This window comes from Varroa destructor, unplaced genomic scaffold (assembly GCF_002443255.2).
Source record: "Varroa destructor unplaced genomic scaffold, Vdes_3.0 BEIS01000001.1, whole genome shotgun sequence".
Taxonomy (NCBI): Eukaryota; Metazoa; Arthropoda; class Arachnida; order Mesostigmata; family Varroidae; genus Varroa; species Varroa destructor.
The window spans coordinates 39,102,986-39,124,725 of record NW_019211454.1 but is presented as its reverse complement, the minus strand read 5'-3'; the positions used below and the strand labels follow the sequence as shown (position 1 = coordinate 39,124,725).

Here is a 21,740-nt window from a genome sequence, read left to right as displayed (position 1 = left end):
TAAGGATAGGCTCTCTTTCCCCAGAGTTGTCTCTTCTCCTGCAGTGTTCTCGTTCGTGAAAGCAAATATTCAACATAGACAAAAGACGACGTAAGAGCCCTTTTCAGCATTTGAAAATCAGCCGAGAATAGCGTCAAACAGAATTTACACTAGCACATTCATTAAGTAAACTCTTGCCGAGTTTGTTTTCACCATATAAAGTCGCTGCGTAGGATTGCTCAATTTCTAAACGCCACGCCCAGGCGAGCAATAGGACGACGACGGGTAGCGGATGGTAGGGCCTGCTTGACGCCTAGTTGGTTCAGTACCTGCTTTAAACAGTTTCCAAGGTAAAAGCTTCTAGCGAATCTAGTCGCCTATATATCCTTCAGCAGTTTGGCTGGAAGGGTTAGAATGAGCTCTACACGATCTATTTGCAATTATGTAGCAGTTTTGCAAAAAAAAAAAAGCCTGAAAGGGATTCCCCTAGCCAACAGGAACTCAACGTACTTTCAAGCGTACATGTCACAACCGAGTACCGATTTCCTACTAAGCTGCACGCCCATATTAGTATAGTGAGTCAAGCCTGGTTCTTTGATTATGTTGGTCTAATACGCTTAAAACTTTCCCTTGGTTTCTATCGTTATTTACGTTATCATGTTTAGGCGTATTCGCTCCTATGCAAGTACAGTTAGACCGCCGTAACTTGATTAAAATAATAGAAATATAGCTATGGATAGGGTACGTAAAGAAGACACCGTTTCGGGTAACCGACAATATGCTAGGCTATTACGGCGGACTTCGATGTTGAGAGAATTTTAAATGAAAAGAATATGATTTTCTGATGTATTAGAGGTATTTTGCTTTATTTTTTACAAGCTTCTGCCAGCGTCTGCGTAGCTATATACTTACCATTTGCTTTCTAATATGTAATATCTTTATCTATGGCTTCCCTAATTAAATCGTTCGTAGAATGTGTTTGCCCGCCTTTCAACCTTTGTAGCACGTGGATTTAGATCACAAGAATAACCAGGTTAAAGTCAATGTTAGATTTTTATTTCTTCAGTCCTAGGTGCATAACGGTAACGTCTGGCGGTGTCGTCAAGTAACCAGAGTGAGTGCTTTTAATTGTCCTATTAACGGTCCATAAGTTTTCTGAGCATTTCAAAGTAGCATATGCTTCTGATGTCCACTGCACATACTTCTATTACCTCACGTCCAAGACATTACTATTAAATTAAATTTCTCTCCAGAACGTTATCATTTATGTCATACTCGTTTGATTCCTTTATAGTTGTAGTAGTTGTCCGTAGAGATTAAAGCATGCCTTTTCTATGCTTGAGATGACTCTTTATTCATTAAATTTGTGCAAATCGTGCATGGAATAAATCTGGTCTAGAATGAATCTATGGAGCCTCATTCTATGTTCAATTTCTGCATTTTCAGAATTTGAATCCTAATTCTATAACACGCTACATATGAAATACCAGTTTCGGCTGATAGATCCCCTAAACGATTTTTTTAAACAATCGATTTTTGGTTTCGCAGTTCCATTCTAGTCCTTTAAGCAACGAAGTATAACGCAAGCATTTATCATATTTTTTTTTACTAAATCTTTTCTACTTCCATTTGCATTTGAGTTTGGAATATAGAAATACTAACCCTAGCAAATATCTAGCATTTTAGGACTTTATCACACCAAGTGTTAGAGATTTGATGCGCTTGCCTACCTGAATTTCCTAATAGAGGCTCTGTTTTGGTATTTCGCTAATTTTTCGTGTCGGTACTAAAACACCAAAATATCGTTTTACGCTAAAGGATTATTTCGAGCAGCCATATTTTTTGCCTCGGGCCTTAGGAGGCTAGCCGTGCGATTTTAAGTATACTCTGCGCGTCATGTTGGCTCCGCACATTTCAGGTGGCATGAAGACCATTAGCAGATGCCTACGTGCCTTTTTCGAACATCGTCACTTCTATCATCATCAAGAGCCGTTCCGTCGCATCTAGCCAGTCGTTTGTGTATGTGTTCCCCAATTGCTGTGAGCTTGTTATTTACATACCCTCGCATAGAGTTGTTCTTTCATCACACGTGGTTATGACACGCTTTAGGTTCAGTGAGATTCTACGAAGGTTGCGAAACAATGGTGAGGTGAGAGACAGAACGTAAAAATTTTAAAGTACCGGTGACGCCACATCTAGGTCTATGTCCTACGGAAATATTAGTTGCGTCTAGGAAATCAACGGATAGTTTACGGCAGACGTGCCAAGAAGGTCGGCATATACAGAGTGAAACTACGCCTTCAGACCACATTAAAAAGAGATCCGAACCTTTTAAAACTGGCAACGGAAGCTGCCATCCAAGGCAGCCAAAACCGTTACAAACGGTGATTTGCAGTGAAAATGGCAATAGCGGAAGCGATCCACGTATACCAGTAGCAGCAGTAGTAATATTAGCAGCAGTAGTAATATTAGCAGTAGCTCGTGGGGATCTGGATGTTCGGTGCGAACTGCGATAATTCCGCTTCATATCCGTGTAGCGTCAACTGGCAACGACAACTTTCTAACTGAACAGAATTGGCCGGCTGTTCCCCCGTCAGGTTTTACACCGATGAAATTGCCAGACTGAGCAATAGGCATGAAATCTAGAGCAACGCGAAAAGCTCCGCCACCTATTCCATGACATTCACTCTCCAAATTTTCCGTAGTCATCAACAATTTAGTCATATCTGATACCACACCTACGCTATTCAGATAGGTTGACTACTGAGAAATACGCACAGAGCGGCACACAAGCGGGAGAACGGAAGCCCAAAGAAGATTTTGCGGTCATTGAGCAGTCTATAGGCGAATCATTGAAAAGTCTGATTGGGAAAGTAGCACGAGTGTCAACGATGTGAACGATTCCTTTCGGCTTTTTAGCTTATACAAAACAGAAGTGAATTAAATCACACCGGGATCTGTTTTCCTTTTTTTTTTTTTTTTTTTTTTATAAAAAAGTGGCGTTTATCTATCACAAATGTATCCTCTTTTACGAAATAAGCAGAGTGTTGCTGAATTTAAAGGGAGCAATGGGCTGCGTTCAAAAACGATTCGATGGTATATACGACACTGAGGATTTCGAAGGCTTTTATTTCAGTAAACACTTCCCTGACATTGTAAAATCATCCAAATGGCAAATGTTTCCGCATTTTAAGAAGCGTCAATAAGACGACAGTAATTTTGAGACAGTTAACTGACAAAGGAAAAATTAAAGCTTAACTTAAGGGCTGAGAAATTAAATTATACTTGCTTTCGGTTATTTCAACCCAGAACTCTAAAGAGAGCCTATCATTTGTGAATGCAAAGCCCAACCCCAGTTTTTCGAAGCGGTGCTGAGGCAAATTAATTCCTCCCGTTCATGGATCATCTAACCTGTGACCTACGAAGGACGATCCGTTTGATTGTAGGGTCGCATGGGAAACTGGGTATGCTTGTGAAAGAGGATTGGAAGGGCTTGTACAAGTTGGACAGGGAAAACGCGTGTTTTAGGACGATCATATTCGAGCTGCTTACGCTACTCGTTTTCAACAAAAGCTGAGAATACACGCAGCTTAATATTAAACCATCTGGATTACAACAATACGATAAATAGCCAAAATCAATCTGCTGATTTGCTTTCTAATGATTTAAAACGGTGTCCCTCAACGAGCCTATTATGATAGATATTCAATTTACAAAAGGCATTATTTGTATATGAACTTCTATATCCTTAAGTATATAATAATTAACGGCTTCGTATCCTTGCCACTGACCCCTTAAACATTTTGTGCGCATTTTTTCCGTCGGTTTGGTCAAAAACTGCTTTTACTGGATAAATTACTACGACAGTGTCACTCAGAGAATAAAAACACATCTTTCACTCGGTAAATACAAGGTCATCACAGACTGAGTACAGGTTCTCTGGGTCTGAAGCTCGGTTTAACCTAAAATAACAGAGATTTACTGCCGTTAAAATGATTTAGTCTAAGTGCGCGTTTGAAGCTTATCAAGGACAGTTATCTAATAAACTGAGGGTAAATTTATTGTCAACGAAACACACAGAGTATCATGGAGTTCTACTGTGCAGTGGCGATCGTAAAGGATACCTGTCACTCTAGCGAAAGACCACAATTATGCAAGTGCCACAGTTAAAGGACATAGAACTCTCGGTGTCTTCATTTCATGTACTTCGAATTCTTCATAGAAATGGCACCAAAGTGACCTTCCACCATTATGAAGCAGTCCATTATGTACGTACAGCGGTCCCTGTGTTCGTTCGAAAGTACGCATCTTGTGATTCCAGATAATTGATTCTCTAGCTTTATGGGACAGTACATATCGCACAACTAGAGTTCTCTAAAATTCGATTTTAGTTGTATAATATATTTTTCAATTTAATTCCTTATCTTTGAACGAGTACGTGAAACCCCTTAAAGCAATGCACTGCTTTTAATAGGCATTGATACATTCAGCATATAAAGCCTATAGGGAATGGGGTATGGGACTATATGAGTTACTCTGTTGTCTACGAACCAGGGGGAACACTGTTTTCGGAAGTGAATACCATAAGGCGTTCCACTTATTTGTGCCGATGAAAAATGTACTGCATTCATGAGCGCTGCACTATTCTCTTCACCGAAGTTTGGCGCGTAAATCAAAACTATCTATTTCTCACGGCAATGATTTGTATTAAGACAGCAGCATGGGCTCATGTGTATATCGTAAATATATTTATAAAAAATATACATACATATATATTTCATATTTAAGCACATGTTACGTGAATATACTGGTTATTTTCTATCTAGAAAGACAAATCGCTCTGTGTACGAGTAGAGTAACTTGTAAACCTTCTGGTTTTACTGAATTCCTACGTAAAGATCTCTAGACGATTTTTTTGTTCGACTATTTAAGCTTTATTTATAAAGTGTTTTTATTTATAAAAGCGAGCGAGGAAAATTTTCCTCGCTCGCGTATATTATTCCGTGGACTTTTGTAGCTATTTTGCAGATTTCAGATACGGTTTTTGACTGACTGGATATATATCATAGGAGTGATGACAAAGTATGCATATATACTATAGGAGTGAAGTAAATTGTTTACCCTATATGTTAATGGTTTTTCTTATAGGTATCTTAAACCAAACACCATTAGGCTTAACTGTTACGTGAAAATTTTCTCCATATGGGAAAATACCCTGTTTAAGGTGAAAATAGATAAAGGTCGAATATATGAATTTACGTGGCTTGATGGTAATAATATTTCTTAGTTAGTATAAGGTTATAATTTCCAAACTGCGCTTTTTTTTTTTTACTATATTCTCAAGATCCAAGTTATTTTGTAATACTAGCCCCAGTTATTTTAAGCCGCATATTGTTAGTTAAAGCTGAAGCTTATTCTCACATCTTGTCTTAATCTGATGTATAATAGTTAACATAAAATTGTCTACTTTGAGCCAGATGTCGGTTTTTGCTAACACGTCGGTAAGGTGGGCTGTCTGTCCTGTCGGCAAGTATGCTTGTGATTTTATGATGCTATTCACAGTACGAAGATGCAACAACATCAAACAGTTGTGAAGATTTTATTTTATCAAGAACTTCTACTGTTCTTATTATGTACGAACATGTTTTATTAAATTACAAGGTGCTTCACTGGAACCAATTATAAGCTTGTCAATTATCAGCTTTTCAAGTTAAGAACAACTATTGCTGCTTGTTCATTCTATTTAGTGGCTCGTGCTAGTACCTCAATCATCGCATCTTCAGTTATCTCGTGTAGGTTTTTACCAGGAATATTGTTTTTTAATAAATTTAAGTCTTCTCTATAATTTCGCTGAATAAAGAAGACTTTGACATAGGTCTTAGACTATCGCATTTATTTTATATTTTTATGTATCGATATCACTACAGCTATTTTAGTTGTTGTTGGAAACACCATTCCTTTTAGAGGTTCTTGTCAGTGTGCCAAAAGGCTGGCCATAGCCCCGCGTTCCTCTTTATAATTAGACATCGTACTTCATCGTGGCCTATTGCTGATGATAGAGACTTACTAGCTGACTGTTAGGGCTGGGCAGTAGTAATTTATTTACATTTTAGCCCGTGTTGGCGAACAATTTTATGAACTTTCTATTTTTTTTTTTGTCAATTAGTCATAAATGTTCCGGATTGCAATGGTCGATGTTTTTTTCTTCTTTTTTTAGTTGACGTTTGAGTCATTGCCACGGTTTGTAAATAGGCTTTCCAAGTAGGCGTCGTGACCAAGTATAATCAATTCTCTCTCCGTACGTTTTTTGATTTGTTGCGTTCCGCGTTATTTGTCTTTAAATCGATTGTTCTAAAGAAAGGTTCAATTTTTTTTATATGCTTTTAATCAAGCCTTTAGTTGGTCTGATTAGCGTTTTCGAACTGTAAGTTCTTGTGAATAAGTTCATAGGCCGATTATTAGCTAGGCTAACAAGATTACGGGTTGGGTATTCTGTATGGGGGTCCTGTGTGTTTGGTTATTTCGTCACCTGCGTAGTAGTTATGAATTTTATCTCTCTATCTGCCCTTATTTGATCGTGACGTCGCTCATAAACGTTTGTTGCTGGGTTTTACAAATAAGTAGTAGTTATCCTTTTGTCTTGCCTGCATCAGGTTTGGATTACTCTGGACAAAAATGATTTTGTCGGTACATTTGATGTACCATACGTTTGATGAATGATGCGAAAATTTCAATTAAATTGCTACTTCTAAATTATTTTCAATGAGTAGATTGTCCATATATCGTATTAACCCTTTAGTGTTATATTTTTAATTTTTGTCATGGCTCTTACCCGCCCGTATTTTTGCAAGTTATTTTTTACGATGTAGGTAGTTCTGACTTTGATGAACAGTGCGGTACCAACTTTTGCAGTAGAAAAATGAACGATATCCTTCTAAACTGCCAAGCTCTGTTTCATGTTCCTTAATCCATTTGCGCTTGCTTTTCTAGTCTGCTTCCCATGTTTTGTACATTCAATATGAATATTCTTAAAGACCTATTTACTACCAGATTTTCAATTGTATAGCAGTCTGCACTGATTCCATGGTCCGCTTGATCGATTCGCCATTGATCTGCTTTCAGTTCTGCCCTGTTAATACTTTTTTTGTTTGTCGCTGGCCGAATTGTTATTGCTGGGCCTACAAGAATAGAAATTGTTCTTTCAATTTTTCATTTCTTCATTCAATTTACCTTGTCTTCATTAATCAGTTCGTTGCTGCTTTTTGATAATGTCTATTAAAATATTTCGCAACAACTGATTGTTGTTCTTCAACTTGTTACGAGTTTATAGCTATTATAGGCTTAGCGTTTGCCCCTATTCACCTTATTAAGTTTACGCAGATTAGTCCTGACCTAGACGATCTTTGTATTAGCTTCGAACTTCCTAATCCTGAGATCTTGGACGTTCCGGATGTCGCTACTTGTTGTGGGAAATGCTTATCTGACTGGCGGTCCGGTTTCAAGTTGGGCAATAATGCGGACGTTTTTCTGCTGATTTTACAGCCAGCGCTAGTTTTTGCTCAACTTTTTTAAAACTACTTTAAGCAACCTTTGTCCTGCGATTCCTCGTTTTTCTAGCCGGCTAGCCCAAAAGTATAAATGCTTGTCATTTTTGTGTATTGCTCTTACTGGCGCAAATGGGGCGAGGAACTCAGTTCCGTTCCGCAGGCCAGTTGCCTTCTTCGGGTGTTTGACAAACTCGAAAATTCATTGCGTTTGCATATTTACTGTCAGTCAGCGTTAACACGTTTCAGATTATCTTGTCTGGTTATTCTTGAGTGCTTAGTTTTCATACAATTGAGAGTTCACTACGATATGGCTGAGGGTTCATGGATGGATCGGACGTAACCTTCTCATATGATAGGCACGCTATGGTTGAACTGTTATCGGTGCTGCTGGTGATAGTGTTCATTTTTTTTGTCTTAATGCTTAAACCGCTGGATATAATACATATATGTGTATATCTTGTGGAAGTGCGTAGTTTCTAGAAATGGACTTTATTTCTAATTATCGAAGACATTCTTCATTGACACACGGGATGCAGCATTCGATTGATGGTAGTCGTCAACCAGCACTTCTTCGATTTTTGTTAGATGAGACTGTTGAAATTGGCCATTCTATGCAATATAAGTGAAAGCTGCGGCCCTTTCAGGCTCGCTTATCCCGATAATATTACAACTTTTTTTCGTATGCATATTTTTCTACATACACTGTTATGTATTAACATAATATGTTAAGCTCTATGTAAACTCTAATCTAAATATATTAGAACTTTAATCGTATTTAACGAAAAAAGGATTCTAAAATGAGCTTATATCATAATATTAGAGGTGGTAAATAACGACCGGTAAGCCGGGGCGATAAACAGCAGCTTTCCGGGAATGAAATCCAGGAGTGCATATAGGTGACCTATTCAATCAACGTGGCCGTTGGTTTCCGCATTCATTGCTTATCATATCTTATACAGTACTTGCCGTTTATAAACTTTTCAGACATTCGGCAACAACTTAACGAGCAATTAAAATGGCTCGACTATCGCGTGGAGACCCAAAGCTCGATCGTCGTGGAAATCCAGGATTATTTCAGGAAGCGGGCCGAACTTGAACTCGAGTACTCGAAACAACTGGACAAACTGGCCAAACAGCTTTTGCTCAGACACAAAAACGAGCAAAAACCAAAGTAAGTTGGGGAGGATAGGATTTTATAGGTCAACACATGGCACCGTTGAAAAAACCGCTGCTACAAACGACGGAAAAATTCGAGAGCAATAATTCTTATTTTTTAAGAAAAGTTCTTTATTAAAAACATTTTTATTGTTGGCTCGTACAGCTCGATCTGATGGGCCTATACAGGCCAGCGGCGACGCTGTATGTGCCACTGTGTGGGGGAACCAATTAAAATAACTGGAGTGATCAGATGTTGCTTTTCTAATTTTAGTTAAACATCGATTGCGTTTGTCAAGAAAACAGATAACGGTATACAATTGAATGGCGTAGTTGGATCTAATCCATTCTGTCACACAGCTCAAACGAACAAGCCCATGTTATTTTGAGGGTATATCGGAATATGATTTAGGGGCTGTGTCTGTTGCTGCTCTCAGCTCGTGCCACTGAAGAAAACAAGAAATTCAGCTTCGGTGCATATGTTCGTTCAGTTGAAACTACTTGTCTTTGGAAACCCTCTGACGATATTTGTCCTTGTAAATAATTGTCCGTACAAACTTTTTGCGAATTCGGCTATGTCGTAGATTGTAATCCTTCTGGTGGACATGGCAACAACGTTTTTTTGAGCTGTACGAAATCGTGCTTTCAATGGCCTAAAGACTAGCACGCTTGAAAACTGTAGCTTGTTCGAGCGGTAAAAAGAAATTGTAACGAGATGGACAACATTCTCTAAGGCCAGCTTTATCGCACTCAGGCCAGAGTGAATCTTGTAATGACCGGTGATGGGCAGGTATGGCTTCTCTAGTTAACAGCGAGTGGTCGCTATAATATGCTTAAAACGATCCTCAACCATTGCCTCCATGATCAATCCAGACAGATCTTGGCTTCCAGCGGGGCACTAATAGCATGTATGTTTCTCCCCTACTAAAACAGGAAACATGGCGAAACTGTTTCCACTCGCGCACGCTATGATTTGTTTAAAAATACGATACAGGTAGAAATTTTGTATTCCTGTCAGCAAAATTGTGTTATCTCAACGATGCGCTAGGAACGCACGACGGTCTTGCTATGCCGGTAAGTCACGTGGCCGAGTGAACTCAGGGCAGCAAAGTCGCCTTTGAATATTTACCTAACCCTTAGCTAATTCACCACAAACAGGAATGGCTCAAAGGCGAACGCGTCAACATCCAACTTTTTTTTCAAACACAACCTTAGACAAAAATAGAATAGTGTGACATATAACACATATGTGGCCACTGTGGTAAGTTGTGCTCAATGGTAACTTAATTTTTCCGAGTTACTTGTATAACAAGCAATCGACGACATATTTACGTTCATATAGGCTCGAAATACTGCTGGCCCCTATAGCTTTCATGGTAATGGCGTAGCAAAACGTAATCTGCTTTTAATTTGGGTCTGAAGATACAGCACGACGGTGATAGACAACAAAAGAACGTGAATATTTCGCTTCTTCATTGATTAGCGATTATTCCATTAAATGCGAAGAAATGCTTAGCTACGCTATACATTTGCCGCTCCTTTTCAAATTCGATCGAAGAACAAACAAAGATGTCTTGATCGTGCGCATTTAAAAAAATCTCAAACTTCAGTATTATTAGAATCTGGAAGATATGTTTTCAGATTAGAAAAAAAGAAGTGGCCCATATAGCTCCATTCTTTCTTATGTCACTTCTATATTTACCACATCACAAACAAATGTAAAGAGAAACAAGAAGTAACTTGTGAGTTTAGAAGGATCATTTCTATTTCTGTGTCTTGTGCATATGTGCTTTTACCTAGAGTATAGTGACAGCAGTTATATTTATTATCATATTTCATGTTGTAGAAGGATACTCTAATGTCTCTGTCTTCATTACCATCTAACTGTAGCTATCGGAATCTTCAATCTTTTCTTTTAATTCAGTCGAATTTTCAACCTTCGTAAATCGAAATCTTATTGTGACAAAAAGCCGTCCGTATCTGTAGTCTCCTGTGGGTTATTTGCTAAACAAGATTCCCCCGAACGGTGGCCCTAGCGCTTGCTGGTCGTCCCTGAATATTTGCCACTATTAATAAAAAAAGCAAACTTCAGGCTCGATGAGCGCTTGCAGTTCGTTCGTATTCCTCATATACTTTGAACAAGTGAGACAGAAGCATTAAGCCTCTTGACAACTTTCTGTTGCACCAGCGGCGTCCGCCTCATTATACGCAATTGTTGCACTGCGAGTGCTAGCCGTCTGAGTGAGCGGTATTCGATCGTCGCTTCTCTTGGGACGCATAGGGGAAGAAAGAACAATAGGGCTGAAGGCTGTCGACACGCTCAAATTCGGTTGGCAGCACCGACCAAAATGGACACTTCTGCTGATGCTACGCCTCCGCGTATCAATATTTTTTACTGGAGGTCACAGTTCATTTATACGTCGAACGCAGGTTTCTTTCTTCGTTACCGACTCCCGTTCGCTCTGCACTTCCGTACTACTGGCAGACCGTAATAACAGGTTCCTTTTTTGTGTGTACATGCCGCTTAGTCGACTAAGTCGATATTGTTATAATAACTGACCTAAGGAGGACCCGATGATAGAAAGGCAAACCTACCAACTTCAGCATACTCGAAGTATGATGCAAGCGGGGTCTAAACTTCGACAGCTTTCATAGATATGGTTCGGGCAAATGAGTTTCAATGTTAAAATTGTTTCACGTGACACTCTCATAGGAATCTTCATTTGTTCTTAATATTTTATTGGCAATATGTTGTTAGGTTACTATTCAATGTTGTCTATTACCGCTGACTTCCAGGAGAGAACAATGGCACCTTTTTTCCTCGTTTCAATGCTGGCAGCAGTTGATTAACACAACGCGCAAGCAAAGCACCGACCACGCCAAGGTTCGTAAAATAGAAAATATTAAATGTAAACGTGTAGGGAAAAACTTTATAGAATGAAGACCCGATCGTGCGGTTATAATAGCAAACTAATACGGAGACTTATCTAGAGGGAGCGCCAGAATCTACCAACACTTTTAGCCAGAAGCAGGCAATATGAAATATGGGTATGGTATATTCCGTCTCTCAAGACTGTTATTCATCTTTGCTCTTACTATCTATAGCAACTACATAAAGCCCAACATCTTTGTCGGACCCCAAAAAATAGTATTAGCAATCCGATATATATTTTTATAGAATTCAGTGGAATTTTGTTTAGGTAATGTGTGAAACGAGGGGCAATGCCATAAGGGACAGTTTTGTCTGCTTTGCGGCTGGGTAAAAAAAACTACTAGCTTTCAAATCAGTACGAAAATAGGATGACATAGAGTTGCGAATTGTCTTGTCACGAGTTAGGGGCAAGCTGTGTGATTAAAATCGCAAGGGCAGCAGACGGGTTAATCATATTCTGTGACTCATCACTCTATTGTTTCTCTGTACGCTATCATAGTTGCTTTTTTTTGTTAGGTGGCTGAGATCTATCAGTCGCATATGATAAGCCGTCTACAACATGTGTCCGAGGACCTTCAACGTATCCATCGGAAGTGCCGAAATATCGCGATAGACGGACACGAGGAACTCCTCAAGATTCTACACGAACTCCATACGGTAAGCGTTCACATAGAAACAAATAACCGTTTACATAAATATCATATATCATCATAAATCATATATACGCATTATGTGCTTCGAACATATGGACATGACTTTTTATTTTGTTATTTAATTTCATTTATGGTACCAAAAAATAATAAGTTATAAACTATCGCCGTAAATAATCACAGACCATGAAGACGTATCACTCGTACCGCACGATGGAACAGCAGGCAGCGGCGAAATTATCCGTAGTTGAGTCGAATCGTGTTAAGCTAGAGCAAGGTTTGCCGAAGGATAAAGTGGAAAAATCGCGCCGATATCGTCTCATCTGTAAGGAATGGCAGAAACGCAGTGACAAACATGACGAGGCACGACTGAAGGCGCTCAAAGCGCGAAACGAGTATGTGTTGTGCACCGAGGCAGCTAATGCCGCCGTTCAAAAGTACTTTGTTGACGACCTCTCGGAGCTCGTTGACGCCACAGATTTTGGCTTTCACACGTGCTTTTCCCGCTGCCTACTCATGTACAACTCGACGCTAGCCTGTTTACAACGTTCGCTTGTCGGTTAGTAAAATAATAACGTTAAGTATACGTTGAACGTGTATTATTTTGTAACTATGAGATCAATTATTTTGTTAGTCTCTCTACCACAATTAAGTTGAAATGCAGAAACCTATCCATCTATAAACTAAGCCTTCTTTTTGCCATGCCCCGTGCTTCATTACGTACCCAGGATAAGATAATTAATCTCGCCGTTTGATGTTTACAGGGAGTCAAGAAGGCATGAGAAAATGTTTGGAATCACTCGATGCCCGTGCGGACAAACAGAAGTTTCTGGAGTATAATAACGCTGCCTTTATGGCTCCGAAGAAATTCATGTTTCAGGTAACAAACACCTCTGGCGATAGGCGAACTTTAGCTGTAATTGATGTTCCATGTAAAACAAAAACATCGGTCCTACGACCCAAGTGTGAATTTTTAACGAAGTTTTTTTAACAGGAACAGTTTGTGCATATGCCTTCGTTTGTGCTCAGCCTACACAGGTTACGCGTAGTATTTTCATCGAACACAACGAGGCCAAAATTGAGGGTTGGTAGACTATGTGCTGCTTAACAAAGACGAGACGAATAAAGCATTTCAATACTTGCCGCATAAATCTGAGTCAAAGGATTTTTTACAACGATATACTATGACCACTACTGTTTTCCGTTACAGGCTCATAAAAGCGATGTGGGGGTTGTTCTTAATAATGCGATGGCGAAGGATACAGGTCGCGTTCAGGTGCATAATCTTTGTTATAATTATTCCATTTTTTACGGATAACAATATTGTACTTGTAAAGATACTCTACAAAATCCGGCGACTCCTCTAGACTGTAGACTCGAGTAGTCTTTAAGTGAGGTCAGTTGTTTCATGGCGGCCATTCTTGCATGGACTCTCACGCAGGTGCAAGTGGAGGACGCCATCTACGAAGACATGGAGCAGCGTTTCCGGCAACTACAGAAGAGACTTTCTGATCTGAAGATCGAAAATGAAGAGGTAAATAGAATAGCAGGCGTTAACATACGCATTCTAACAACATATATACAAATTAATGGAATAAGATCACTGCGACGTAATACATGTGTAAACTGTAATTGGGAAATATCCAGAGTAGATCCTATTGTGTCTCAATTAATTTTTTTCAGTGGTTTAAAAGCTCACGGTGCTCAGATAGTGTTTACGTATAAAAATTTAGTAACCAGCCCCATACAATGCTGTACTTTAGCCTAAATAAATATCGACCAAATTCTTCTGCTTATCAATATTTTATGATCTTATCGGATGTGACGTAGCTACAAAGACAAATAATGACTGTCTTTTTTCCCATATGCTCGATGTGCTTTACAATACAACCGAATAAGGAAGGAAATAAGGCCGATAAGGGGAAAGCACTCGAATTCTGCCAAATCGTGCTCTTATATGTGTGTTCTAGTGGCTAAAGGACAGACTCTTTATAATAACCCTCTAACTGCTATTTTTCGTCATGGTAATGATCGCTTCATTTAACCATTTTCGCACTATCTGCGCGTTTCTACTATTATGCGTAGGTGTGGAAGACGCTAGAAACGGCCGAGAAGACATTAATGGAGATGATTGAGTCACGAGACTTTGACGTATCGCCACATTTCGATTCAGATGCTGACCAACCTTTGGTAAGATCAATATTATATATCAATTTTTCAAGAAAATGGGCAAAAAAACAGCGCTAGAATTCAGAATCCATCAGAGTTAGTTTAGTCACTTGCCTCCCGAATCAGTTAACCTTAATGGCTTACAATGTCCTATGCAACGTTCTTTCTGTTCATTTTAAATGCAGGTAACAACTCTAAACTCAGCAGTGCCGTCTGCAGTTGGCGCACATTCGCTGTCGGTCGATCTCATGAAGGGCCCGACTTCGCCCCTTAACGGTAACCTCATCCCCAGGCCTCCAGAGACTGTCGCTATCAAGCTGCGCGCTGACAAACAGGAGACTGAAGATTTTTATCTGGACAAATTCCGTGAATATTCGATGCAATGTTCCGTCATTTCTCGGCTACAGGCCCGCGCCGACTGTATGGAACAGGCGTTAAGTCGCAGTGGCCCTGGAACAACTGCCGGAAACGTCGAACGCACCAAAAACAACTCTGCTGTATTTGCTACAAAGAGAACACGAAGGAAGCGGATCGGCCGACAGGTAAGTCTGTTTCACGCTGTAGATTTTTATATACATAAAGGATTGTAAAATAATGTTTGTGCCTAAGGAGATAAGTGTGCATTTTTTATATTTTGGTTTTTGTATGCGCTCGCCAAAAAGGCGGTAACAGGCGAGCCGCGCCTCTTTGGTGGTAGTGTGGAGGAATACGTTGATGCGACGGGTCACGAGATTCCGCTGGTAGTTCGTAGTTGCGTTCGGGTAATAAATCTATTCGGATTGCACCATCAGGGAGTATTCCGTGTTTCCGGCTCACAGCTGGAGATTAACGCCATGCGGGAGGCATTCGAGCGTGGGGAAGATCCTCTCGCCGACATAAGCGACGCGTCCGATATAAATTCTATCGCCGGACTGCTCAAGCTCTACCTTAGGGAACTGCGTGAACCGCTCTTCCCAATCTTCTACTTTGACCAGCTCATGGAAATCAGCCGTAAGTATCTAGAAAGACCACGCCAAGCTGTTTCTATTAGTTCTGTTATCTGTATATCACAGCGTCCTCCTTAACCGTCATACAAAAGATATGCAATAATTCCTAAATCAGCAAAGATAGTTCTTGGATATCGCGGTGTCGCTTTAGATCCTATGGACATTTATAACTAAATATATTCCGCAAATTTCACCATTGCGCATGTTTATACAGGTTTGTGCATCAACTCTTAGCTATATATTCAAGCCATTTTTATCTTCAAAAAGGGACAGCGGGGCGATATCCATGCAGTAGGTCGGCAAGGCAGATGCGATCTAATGAACAAATCTTCAAAAAAATACTTGTCAAAATGTATGGGCATGAGGGGTAAAAACATGTTGAAGATAGTGAGATAACTATGCTTTTGGAGTAAAGAGACTAGCGTCATAGGCAGGTGGAATCGTTACCGAGACCCGTTTTCCATTCTGGAAATAAAATTGTCACAGTGCGAACTAGCGCAAGGTAATTGGTGAACAGACAGAGGGAATTCGTTAACTTCTAACAATCAGAATTGAAGGCGAAAGCTGGCATGTAAGATTCAATCGGAGTAGGGACTAGTCGAGGGGGCACGACGAGGGCTTTTTTATCAGGGCTAAGACTGCCGGTACAGGCGGAAAAAAAGAAAAGAACGGAGGGATTAAGGTTTGATCCAGGAAACTTTACGCTTTGTATAATTAAAGGAAGAGTCCGTTAAAATGGAAGGCTGGGATGATTTAGTACGCACTAGGCTGCCGAGCTGAGCAAATATTTTTGTGCTATTTTGCATACAATTGAACCACATGACACTTACTTGGCTAGGGCTGTAAGCATATCTTTTCTAACACTTGAAGGAGACTTAGAATTGTAAGCTGGCGACGCTCCTGGCATCGACAACTTTCGATGCTTTGGGCCACTCCTGCTGCTGGTGATACTACTGTTGGCCATTCAAAATTAGGTCGATCAATAAGCTAACTGGCTATTGTTGATCCTGTTCTGTTGGAAATAGCAGTGGAATGGAAGCTTCATTTACTTTTGTTACTCTTTCGATTTAGCCTGAGAATACATAACTATATATTACCAATTTTTATTTGCAGAATTGAGTTCAGAACTAAGTTCTAGAAAAAAGGAGTTTATTGCAAAAACCAAAGACGTGGCGCGGAATCTCCCTCGGGCGGTGTTTATCGTACTACGCTATCTCTTTGCGTTTCTGAACCAGTAAGATATCACACATTGACAAGTATAGAAGAGCAATGTCGCTAGATCGAACCATAGATATGAACACTTCTATTTTCTACACAACAAAGTTAAATGTGGGTCAGAAGAACTTTCGAAATCTTAATGAGTTTTTGTGTTATTCAAAACCTATATGGATGAAATGTTTATAAATATACTTGATAGGCTTTAGAAGTGGCTTCCAAAAATCACACACATTTTCTGAAACCTTCAATCAAATTGTTCGTCTTATATTATTTATGCTTCTAGTCTATCGGAGTTTAGCGACGAAAATATGATGGATCCATATAATTTGGCCATTTGTTTCGGACCTTCGCTTCTCCCTATACCCGAGGATAAAAATCCAGTGCAGTATCAGCCGCTTGTAAATGAACTTATTAAGGGACTCATCGTTTATCAGGTGATGTATGGTATACGGTCAAGACGAGATAACGATTTGTTTAGACATATCGTCGCTTAATGCCGAGTAGTAACGTACAATAAAGATCAAAATGTGTCTGGATTAGGTTCTGTTCAATTTTATTCATAAATAATATTAGATGTGTAGTGATCGTTCATCGTGAAGGCCGGGAAGCCACTCGTGGAGTTTTCTATTATTCTAACCTTCTTTCATTCATTCTTTGACTTTGTTACTTTGTTTAGGAAGAAATTTTCCCTGACTCAGAGGGCGGTCCGCTGTATGAAAAATACATAAGTTCTGACCAGCCACCGTTCGAGGACCTTGACCTGGACGTGCCACCGTCGGAGGAATCGCAGAACATTACGACGTTGCTTACCGACGAAGAAGCTGAGGTCCATGGACCTGCCGATGCTGACGGTTCGTATTTTCCCTCCGTTGCAAAGAAGTTCCGTAATTCATAGCTAAAAGTAGGTTGAGGCTTGTGCCGATTGATAGCATCAAGAAACGGGAGCTGTATAAGTCGATCACACAGTTGCTTGAAAAATTTTAAAAAAATACATTTGACTGATGTATTCAGCCACTCATATTTATCGATCTACATATGTGTATGCTGACAAAAATGTTTTATCAGAACCCTGATTACCTTGCTAGTCGCTAAATGCATGCAAATCTATGAAATGAATTATACTGATAAGGCGTTTAAGCGAACTTGTCTATTGCAGATCTAGTCAACGAGCCAGAGATCTCAATCCACCTTTTTGGAAGTAAGTTGACCTATTTTTCTATGTGTTGTTTGTAGATGAGCAAAACTCACAGATTGGAACTAATTCAGATAACTTTCGTCGTTAGACATTTTGAGTACAATACTGAGAGCTGGAACACGTCAACGGATGATTTCATCTGTAACTATCCCCGTTATGAAGTTGCATTGTCAACCATGAGTTGCTTTTATTTTAAATTATTGCCGATGTTGCCTTTTTGTTCTACAGAGGAAGAGGTACTGGAAGCCGTGGCCCAATACGACTTCGCGGCCCGTCACGAGCGGGAATTATCATTCTGTCGTGGGGACGTCTTGCATTTGTACATTCAGCTGAGTGCGGACTGGTGGAAAGGGTCTTTCCGGGGACGTGAGGGCCTTATTCCTGACAAGTACATTATGCTCAATATTCGGTAAGCTCCACTTTCTCAAGTGTACTTTCTAAATGTACTCTTTTAGTATGCCCTCATTCGGACATCTGCGTTGTTGAATAGGCAGGTCTACAACGTTTATTCGCGTCATATGCATGATTCAACATCTGTGTGCTAAAGAAGCAATGATATATTGCAGGAAAATCACTTACATAACCTAATTACGCTACCAGTAGCTGTTTCTTTCTGTACAACTAACTTTTTAATGTATCATTATCGATATCGTTTACCTCTGCCGTGCGCGCACAGAGATGTGGATAGAGACAAGATGTCCCAGGAGCGGCGAATGTCCTCAACGTCATCGGAAAGCCTCAGCTCGACAGGTGTCAGCGTGTCCCCACAGCGCCAAGCCTCGGAAAGTCTTCATCCTTCACCAAACCGGAATCACTCTCCGCCACCGTTGTCGCTAACGGACCCCCGCGGGCGACGCCGCTCGCTCAGTCCAACCTCTCTCGGTACGCCGCTTGCTGCACAACCGTCATCAGCCCAATCGAGTTTGACACCTCGGTATGCTGCACATGGCGAAAAAACGCTCATATTGTCAAGCCGCACAAGTAATGCGTCCTACTCGGAAGCAAGCCCTTTGTCCGAGGCCACCGATAGTTCATCGCGACTCTAAATTTCACTATAGTTAATTAGAAATTTTTTGAAGAAGCAATGTCTTTGGGAAGAAATAGTTGTGGAGCAATCAAATGTATCGACGAAGGTTTGTGGCGGGTTTTTTTTTTTAACAAGAATCAGCTTCTGGGATCTTGGAAGATGTGTTCTAGAACCAAAATAATGATTTAGCGGCAGTTTTACATAATTGATTGCTACTAAATTTCCGTTCTACTACTTTACGGGTTTGGGTCAACTGTAAAGTTTGATGAATATATCGTCAGTTTGAGAACAACCGAGTCGAGTTCCGAGTCGTTAAGTTGGACATATGGGTTTTCATCAAAGAGGTTTGTATAGAGCCTGACGCGGGTTTCAGTATGGTATAGAAATGATGCTAGCGTCTGTGATGTATTTAAATCAACTAATGACCAGCTTTAATTTTTTTCAAGGGAAGATCTCTTTGACATCATTTTACTTCGACTCGCCTCATAATTACATAGCTGACATTTACCTCAACCCTGTTCGCAATCAGGTCTTGTATAAGACCGTGCCTGTACGTGTATGAACCAGATCTTAGCAATAAGTAAGACAAAACGTATTTTGTTGTATTAAAGTAGCCGCCTAAATACGTAAATAATAATTTAATTGAAGAACTAGGTAAAATCACATCGAACGTTCGAGTTTTCTGTGCAGCATGGCTGGAAATGCTTATTTCGATTCCGTTGACTGCGTATAGTCGGTCCAGAAAGACAAACACTGTCTTCTTATGTATGTTTAGCTTTTCCAACGGTCGATAATATTATACTATTATTGCCATCTCGTTGTGGCTAGTTAAGACCACTTACGACGATCTCCCAACGAAGGATGTGTTACTATCGCTTGGAAGGGGCACATAATTGCCATCGTGCTAAAGCAATCTAAATAGACTATATTGAATATGTTTTCTTTCTCGTATGCCCTTACCGATGCGATGATCAGTTATCTGAGCGAACTGTCTTCCATGTTCTGATATACTTGTGTGAGCAGTAGAAACTTCATGCAACTGAAATAAAAGCGTGACACGAGGGCACAATGTCACATTCAGTGAGTGACTCTCACTATGAGATTCCACCATATTACGTACAAATGCATAAATACATGTATAAATGCTTCCGGATATGTATTTAGGGCAAACCTGCTAGAAATGCTGACATTTACTTAGAAAATAGTGTGTTGCTTAATGTCCAACAACAAAGGACAATGCACAAGTTACTTAGGAGCTTATTACTCAGCAACATTTAGGCCAAGTACAACAAGCACAGTCAAACGTGCTGCGATCTTAACATCTTATGAACGACTTTGTTACGCAATTTGCGTAAACAGAATTGTGAAGTATGGAAAGAAGCCGTTAAATTAAACTCTTATTTCTATTCTTACGTCTATTATAATAATAGTGATAATTATTATAATTAGTATTGACTATGCTTACTATAATGACTCATCGACAAAGTTGCTCGTTTACTATACACTTTCATTCAATTCTATTTCGTTATACAACTGATCAGCCGTACAGATGTATACAGCGCCCTATGTTTTTCGGACATAAAAGTAAAAACATAATAATCATCATTATGATAATAATAGCAATTAATAATAAATGTTTTATGTTCACCTTTGACCTGATCTGCTTAATTGCTTGTTAAACGAGTCCATCGTATATAATGTATGCAATTGGCTTGTATTAAACACTAACCCGACGACAACCCACTTCATATATGAGCTTTCTATACCGGTTGCTTTGCTGATTTGTTTTCGACATACAATACTTATAAAGGAAGTACACGTTTCTTAAAGGTTTCGGTTGCCTCCTACGCCATCTTGGACCCCCAACTGGCTACAGGTTTCATCTTTATATATTTACCAATTTAGACGCTCACATATATCTGAGTTTTGTTGAGGTTTTGCAAGTCTTTATTTTGTTAAAAAAAATAAATAAATTATTCTTTTAATTTATTGAGCTTAATCGTTTTAAAGCTATCATGATCTGTGTCGGAAGTGACTTGTAGCTTGTGACGGAACAACACGCAGAATCGTGCGTACCAACATCACAAATCACTCTTGGCTTCTTCGTACCTGGAAGTCATATTCGCGCCTTCGGTGTGTAATATGAAAGGACTAAGTATATAAATACCCGAAGCCTATCGGTGACTATGTCGAGCCTTATCCTTTCTTTCTACAAACGTTACAATTTCAAATGCTGTTACAACTAGCTGGATGTAAGTAAGCATAACCATAAGTAAAGACCAACATTATAAGCTGCCGACGCCGCTTCAGTGTGCCTACTCTAAGCTAGAAGTGGTCCTGATGTTTGTCAGTATGAGCATAATATCGCTGCTATTAAGCATTACGGGCATTGAAAGAGGTGCAACACGTCAAGAGGCTACTGCGATACTCAGAACTGGGCGCTTCCAAGCGCGTGTCCCATTGACGCGAGAACAGTTAAATATGATTCCTGGGATTCGTGAATACGAATAGTAGCAGCAGTAGGGTGAGTGCTTAATCTACATACTGGTCCGTTTTACTAATAAACCAGCAACAAAAATCCTGCTAGTATACGATCTTAAGCGGTAATTCTGTGGGCAGCACTAAAAATTTCCTCGATTCTTCCCTGCCGATCGACTAATGCTTTTTTCAATTCATGATCATGAAGCGTTTTGAAGCAATTCGTTTCTATTCCGACAAAAACATTGAGGTTTTGCTTTCAAGCGAGGTGTAGGTAAAAGTAAGAACTCTCTCGGGTTGATAGCTGCTTCAATATTTGACTCCACCCAATTGAAAACAAATAAATAAGGCTTAGATGAAGAACGTTGTACGATACGCCGAATTTATGTTATACCAAAAAGGAT

General features: G+C 39.7%; 1 protein-coding gene across 12 annotated transcripts in view; it reads left to right on the top strand.

The window, feature by feature from the left end:
• The window catches only part of LOC111247518 (rho GTPase-activating protein 4-like), a 136,400-nt gene that overhangs the window by 104,878 nt on the left and 9,782 nt on the right, over positions 1-21,740 (top strand). For 8 of the 12 annotated variants that reach the window (XM_086980509.1, XM_022798540.2, XM_086980504.1 and 5 more), the window contains 16 exons: positions 8,511-8,697; positions 11,478-11,565; positions 12,130-12,270; positions 12,447-12,822; positions 13,028-13,143; positions 13,474-13,539; positions 13,705-13,797; positions 14,349-14,453; positions 14,618-14,974; positions 15,095-15,422; positions 16,532-16,652; positions 16,920-17,070; positions 17,313-17,487; positions 17,793-17,834; positions 18,060-18,240; positions 18,508-18,713. In XM_086980509.1, coding sequence (XP_086836635.1) covers positions 8,511-8,697; positions 11,478-11,565; positions 12,130-12,270; positions 12,447-12,822; positions 13,028-13,143; positions 13,474-13,539; positions 13,705-13,797; positions 14,349-14,453; positions 14,618-14,974; positions 15,095-15,422; positions 16,532-16,652; positions 16,920-17,070; positions 17,313-17,487; positions 17,793-17,834; positions 18,060-18,240; positions 18,508-18,713 — 2,733 coding nt within the window. Of the gene's footprint in view, positions 1-1,897; positions 1,999-8,510; positions 8,698-11,477; positions 11,566-12,129; positions 12,271-12,446; positions 12,823-13,027; positions 13,144-13,473; positions 13,540-13,704; positions 13,798-14,348; positions 14,454-14,617; positions 14,975-15,094; positions 15,423-16,531; positions 16,653-16,919; positions 17,071-17,312; positions 17,488-17,792; positions 17,835-18,059; positions 18,241-18,507; positions 18,714-21,740 lie in introns of all 12 variants that reach the window. The other 4 variants (XM_086980498.1, XM_086980493.1, XM_086980500.1 and 1 more) reach the window with 2 other exon arrangements.